The 5,700-nt window shown below is 43.4% G+C and overlaps 1 protein-coding gene across 3 annotated transcripts in view; it reads right to left on the bottom strand.

Moving 5' to 3' along the window:
• Positions 1-411: 411 nt before the first annotated feature.
• The window catches only part of LOC122557700, a 100,208-nt gene continuing 94,919 nt past the window's right edge, over positions 412-5,700 (bottom strand). For all 3 annotated transcript variants that reach the window (XM_043705573.1, XM_043705572.1, XM_043705574.1), the window contains 2 exons: positions 2,072-2,394; positions 412-1,663 (listed from right to left, as the gene is read on the bottom strand). In XM_043705573.1, coding sequence (XP_043561508.1) covers positions 1,489-1,663; positions 2,072-2,394 — 498 coding nt within the window. In that variant the 3' untranslated portion in view covers positions 412-1,488. The remainder of the gene's footprint in view (positions 1,664-2,071; positions 2,395-5,700) is intronic.

The raw sequence follows: 5,700 nt of genomic DNA, 5'->3' as shown, positions 1-5,700 counted from the left end.
TAACCATTGCCTATGCTCTTCAAAGGCTGAGAAAGTTCACTTTTAGAGCAAAACAATTTACTATGCTGGCATAGTTTCTGCCATAACCCTATAATCCCGACCTTCTCCCGATCCTAAATTAAAGAGATGCACTTGTCTTCAGTTCAACTAATTTCTGTGATGAAAAAAAAACCTGCAAGAATAGACTGAAGAAGTTTATTTTCCTCACTCTTCAGTGATAATGCCAAATGAATGACTTTAAGTCATTGGAGACTGGCATTTTCACTAGTAGTAACACTGTTGAGTTAACAGAGATGAATTTATGCCCCAAGAGGGATATGTCATGATTTATGATCAGTGAACTTGAACTCTGTTTGGGTGAACATGTTCCTTTAATTGGAACATGTGCCAGTACACACCTGTTCTAAATTGCTCACATGACTAACAAAATATTTGTTATCAAGGCACTATTTAGAATAATTTACAAATACAATGATGCTTTTTTTTTACTATTTCATGAAGCATCATGATCATCACTGTCAAAGTAAGCATTTATTGTTCATTCCTAAACACCCTTGAAAAGATAACGGTGAACCACCAATCTGAATTTTCCCCAAAACATTATCTTAAGTGCTAGTTTCAGGGAGTAGAGTTTCTCTTCACGAGCTCCAGTGTGCTTTCATATTCAATCATATCCTGTTCACCTCATTATGTATGCACAATGCTTCTATGGTGCACACACCTGCCAGCTTGCACTCACCAACAACTAAGTACTCACCACTACCATGACCTTCTGGGATCTCCAGCCCAGGAACTATATCTAAAGCCCAGCTGTGCACTAAATCAAAGGCTGCCAACCAGAGATAGCACTTCACAGCAAACGTCCTGAGAGGAAAATGAAAAAGAATGCTTCTGACGGCACATACATAGCATGGGTAACACAGCATTGGATAAAGAAGCTCACATTCAGAAATGTATTGTTACTTTACATCATCACCTGTCTAATCAAACTATCACTGTAACTGCAGCTACAAGAATCAAGCTACACAGGCTCCCCAACCTCAGTGCCATGACATGTTAGAACTGTGACTAAGGGAGTGGTGGTGTTCCCCTCATGACCAACATATGGTGATTTTTGTTAAACAACAGCAAAACATAGGAAAAAACAAGAAGAGCTGCATTTGCTTCTGGGAACAAACAAAACAATTTCAAATGTACAGTCAATCTCTGCACCCGGCTCACATTTATGAAAACCCAACTTCAATTAAGTCCTATCGGACTTGTTGCACTCAATGATGCTGTGCTTTATCATCCTGGTGGTGATATTCCTCCTGTGCAAATCCCTCAGCTTCCTCCTCAGAAGACTCTTGCTGCTCTCCCAGCTCATCAGCATCCATCACATTGCCGCTTTGGTTGCTCCAGGTGGGCAGAGTGCAATACACAAGGATTATGCAACAAACACTGTCTGAAGTGTATTGCAAGGCTCCTCCCAGTCAGATCCAGACATCATTACCTCACCTTGAGGAGGTCTAATATCTGTTCCACCATGGCTCCGGTCAAAGAATAGATAGCATTGTATCTACATTTATCATCAGTCAGGAGTTTAGGTAACTGAGTCATCAGCAATATTTGTAGAGGGTAGCCCATGTCTCCCTGTAACCATTCTTGTAAAGGCATCCCAGTCCTGGAAATGAAGCATAGACATGAAAATTCGTAAGGCTATAGGCATCATAGCAGCTTCTAGGATATCTGGCACAGACTACTAAGATGTGGTATTGATGATAACAGGTAACTTGGACATTGACGGAATGTAATCCTTTTGTATTCATGACTTTGCATTATAATATGGCAAGCTCAATGTGACATAAATATAGTATATAGCACCTTTCACCTGGGGAAGACAGCTATGTTGCAAAGCCTACTGCCTGGGGAAATGAGAAAAAGTGGTGTGGATCTGGTCCAAATTGTACTGGTAACAACCTTGATACATTTGCAGGTTGAGGATTGAGAGATCCCACACAGATCCCTTGGAAAGGGTCAGCTGCATTAAAATTTAGCTGTTACTTGAAGGCCATTGGAATAAAATGCTCACCCATCCTTTTGGTTTAAGGGTCCAGCTCCAGCAGTTGGCATTGTTCTGCGGCAGTGTCTCAGGGTATCCTCAGTCTGCAATGCATCTTGTTGGCTTCGAGGATGATAAAGGATAGGCTTACTGTACTTCCTCCATATCCTGAAGGGACTTCCAGCCATGATTTGTTTACATGGAGGATGATTGGTAGTCCCTAGACGTAGCTGCTTGTTAACTGGGCTGGCACACCTGTTCCCCCTCAATTTCCCTGCACCTTCACAGCACCAAGGCCACAGCAATGATAACCTCTCCTCTGGCAGGATCCATTGGTCATGGCTCCAGTGAACCTGTGTGGGGAATATCAAAAACAGAACAGGCTCTTAGTGGTGTGAGAAATCAGTTGTCACATCACACACGAATAACAGTTTAGCAGAATCCTCCATAGAGAGAGACATGAAAGACTCTGACAAGGGACACCATGGAATATTCCCACATAAACGTTTGACATAATGGATCTTATTCTGATGTATTCAGGTAAAAACAATGACTGCAGATGCTGGAAACCAGATTCTGGATTAGAGTGGTGCTGGAAAAGCACAGCAGTTCAGGCAGCATCCGAGGAGCAGGGAAAGGCTTTTGCTCGAAACGTCGATTTCCCTGCTCCTCGGATGCTGCCTGAACTGCTGTGCCTTTCCAGCACCACTCTAATCCAGAATCTGATGTATTCAGCACAAGCCATGCCGCACAAATACAATAAACAATTCTAAGTGCAGTAGAAATACTGAAACCTTGCCACTGTACCTCCGGCAAGCACTATTAGTGAGTGACATGAGACTGTCAAGCGGCAATTGCATTCATCAGGCTGAAATCATTTATAATCATGGTATCATGCATGTGAAATTCATGCAGTGTCCAACTGTGTGGGGTGCTAAAGCTGATCACAAGCAATTTGATCATGTCATTGGTCATTAAAGATTGAAGATGATCTCTGTGAAGCAGTAATCACAGGTGACCTGAAAAGGGGCACATGCAGGCCACAAAGCACAAAGATACTGCACAAAAGCACAGAACTGATTCTTCTCACCATGCTATTATATGCAATGATGCCATTCTTGGGTGATATGAGGCTGGGAGGACAAAGTCTTAGGACTCATCTTGCACTTATAATCTCCTACTGTCTCTTTGCAAGATGAGGCATTCATTGGAATACCATCCAAAGTATAGGCTTTCCATGGCTCCCCTTGTCAGATTACTCCATGTCTTACTATGTGGAGGAGTGTGTTAATGCATTACTTGCGAGTGATGCAAGTGCTGACTGCTCACATTGATAAGGACTGTTCCATTCTTTATGCTTCCAACACAGGGTCATTGTAAGTGAGACTGACAGACTTAGACACAGCACAGATTATCATTACTGTTGCTACATGCAATAAAGGCACAGAAAGATGGGGGAGGAACAGATGCTTCAGGACCAGCATTAAACTCTTGCAGCTGCCAAGCAGCAACCACATTAAAATGTCACAGCTGAAGGGTTTGCAGGTGGTATAGAATGCCCAAAACCTATTGCTCTCTAGGCCATTTCCTCCAGGTGAACGAGGTGCAGTGTTGCCATAGACTGAGGATGTTCCCATACACTGTTACTAAACTGTGCCAGATGCTGGAATAGGACCTGTGATCCAAAGGAGCAGGTGGCTATACTATTCAGGTGGCCATAAAGAACAGTTATATTGACCCTTATGCAACTCGTTCCTTCCAAGGATCCTCTGGATACCTTTGTGGGATTTTGTAACTCTCGATTCACAAAGGTATCAAGTCTGCTAATGAAGCAGTTTGTGCCAGATCATACCACTTTATCTTATTTTCCCATGACAAAGTCATTGCTGCAGCCTGGGCAGTAAGTTTTGCAACATGGTACAGGGTACCATAGACTGTATACACACACATTGCATTGAGATCACCATATCATAATGCAGCTGAGATCATGAACAGAAAAAGATTCCATTCCATCAATCTATAAGTCGTCTGCGATCATTGATACCACATCTTCGAAGTCTGTGCCAAGTAGCCTGGAAGCTGCCATAATGCCAATATCCTTGAAAATTATCATGCTTCTGGTTTATTTCAAGGGATAGATAGCATTCAAGAATGGTTACTAGGAGACAACAGCCAACTCTGCAACCATGGATAATGACCCCATTACATAACATCCTGTGCACAGTATTTTGGATGGGAATTTAGGACGTATAATTAGTACGTTTGTGGATGATATCAATATTGGTGGCGTAGTGGAGCCAATGGATTGAGGAATGGTTGATGGAGTTTAATTTAGATAAATGTGAGGTGCTGTAGCTTGGTAGATCTAAACCAAGGCAGGACTTACACAGTCAATGGTATGACCCTGGGGAGTGTTTAGAACAAAGAGATTTAGGAGTATAGGTTCATAGCTCCTTGAAAGTGGAGTCGCAGATTGACAAAGTAGTGAAGAAGGCTCTCAGCATGCTAGCTTTCATCGGTCAGAGCACTGAGCATAGGAATTGGGGCATCTTGTTCCAGCTGTACAAGATGTTGGCAAGGCCACATTTGGAGTACTGTGTGCAATTCTAGTCACCCTACTATAGAAAGGTTATTATTAAATCAGAAAAGGTGAAGAAAAGACTTACTAGGATGCAACCTGGACTGGAAGGCTTGAGTTATTAGGAGAGGTTTGATAGGCTGGGACTTTTTTCCTCTATAGCATAGGAGACTGAGGAGTGGCCTTGTAGAAATCAATAAAAGCATGAGAGGCATAGATAAGGTAGATAGCCAGCAGCTTTTCCTCATGGTAGGGGATTCTAAAACGGGAGGGCATAGGGTTAAACTGAAAGGGGCGAGATTCAAAAGAGTCTAGAGGCGCAATGTCTTTACACAGAGGGTGGTGAGTGTCTGGAACTGGCTGCCAGAAGTAGTGGTGGAGGCAAGTACAATTTTGTCCTTTAAGAAGCATTTGGACATGTACATGGTTGGGACAGGTACAGAGGGATATGCACCAAATGCAGGCAAGTGGGACTAGGTTAATTGTGAAAACTGGGCATCATGGACAAGTTGGGCTGAAGGGCCTGTTTCCATGCTGTAAACTTCTATGAAGTAATCCTAACAAGCTGCACTCTCCACAACTGGAGCAAGCAAAGAGGGGAAGAGATGCATGCAGAAGAACTAGGAGAGCTGCAGGACTCTTTTGAGAAGGAGGATGAGGACATTGAGTAGGAAAAACATTACTTCCTGCATGACAGAGTAGTGCAGCATCAGGCGCATGAACCTGGACAGGATGTATTAACACCTGGTTCCAGTGGATATGAGGCAGAAATGAGGGTGGCAGATGCTGGAAATCAGAGTCTAGATTAGAGTGGTGCTGGAAAAGCACAGCAGGTCAGGCAGCGTCCGGCGAGCAGGAAAATCAACGTTTTGGGCAAAAGCCTTTCATCAGGAATGAAGGCCTGGAGTCCATGTGGGATCAGTTGGCTGTAGAGGCAAGCACTGAGGAGCAGATGTGGTTGTGGTAGCGGGTCTGTTTCAGTACATGGTTGAAGACCTTTAGGGCAGAGGAGATGACCTGGGGGTTGCAGTGAGAGAGAGACTCACTAAGATTCTTGTGGAGAGAGGAGGAGAACTTCTTC

The sequence above is a fragment of the Chiloscyllium plagiosum genome, chromosome 16 (assembly GCF_004010195.1).
Source record: "Chiloscyllium plagiosum isolate BGI_BamShark_2017 chromosome 16, ASM401019v2, whole genome shotgun sequence".
NCBI lineage: Eukaryota > Metazoa > Chordata > Chondrichthyes > Orectolobiformes > Hemiscylliidae > Chiloscyllium > Chiloscyllium plagiosum.
This window is presented reverse-complemented; position numbering and strand designations above follow the sequence as displayed.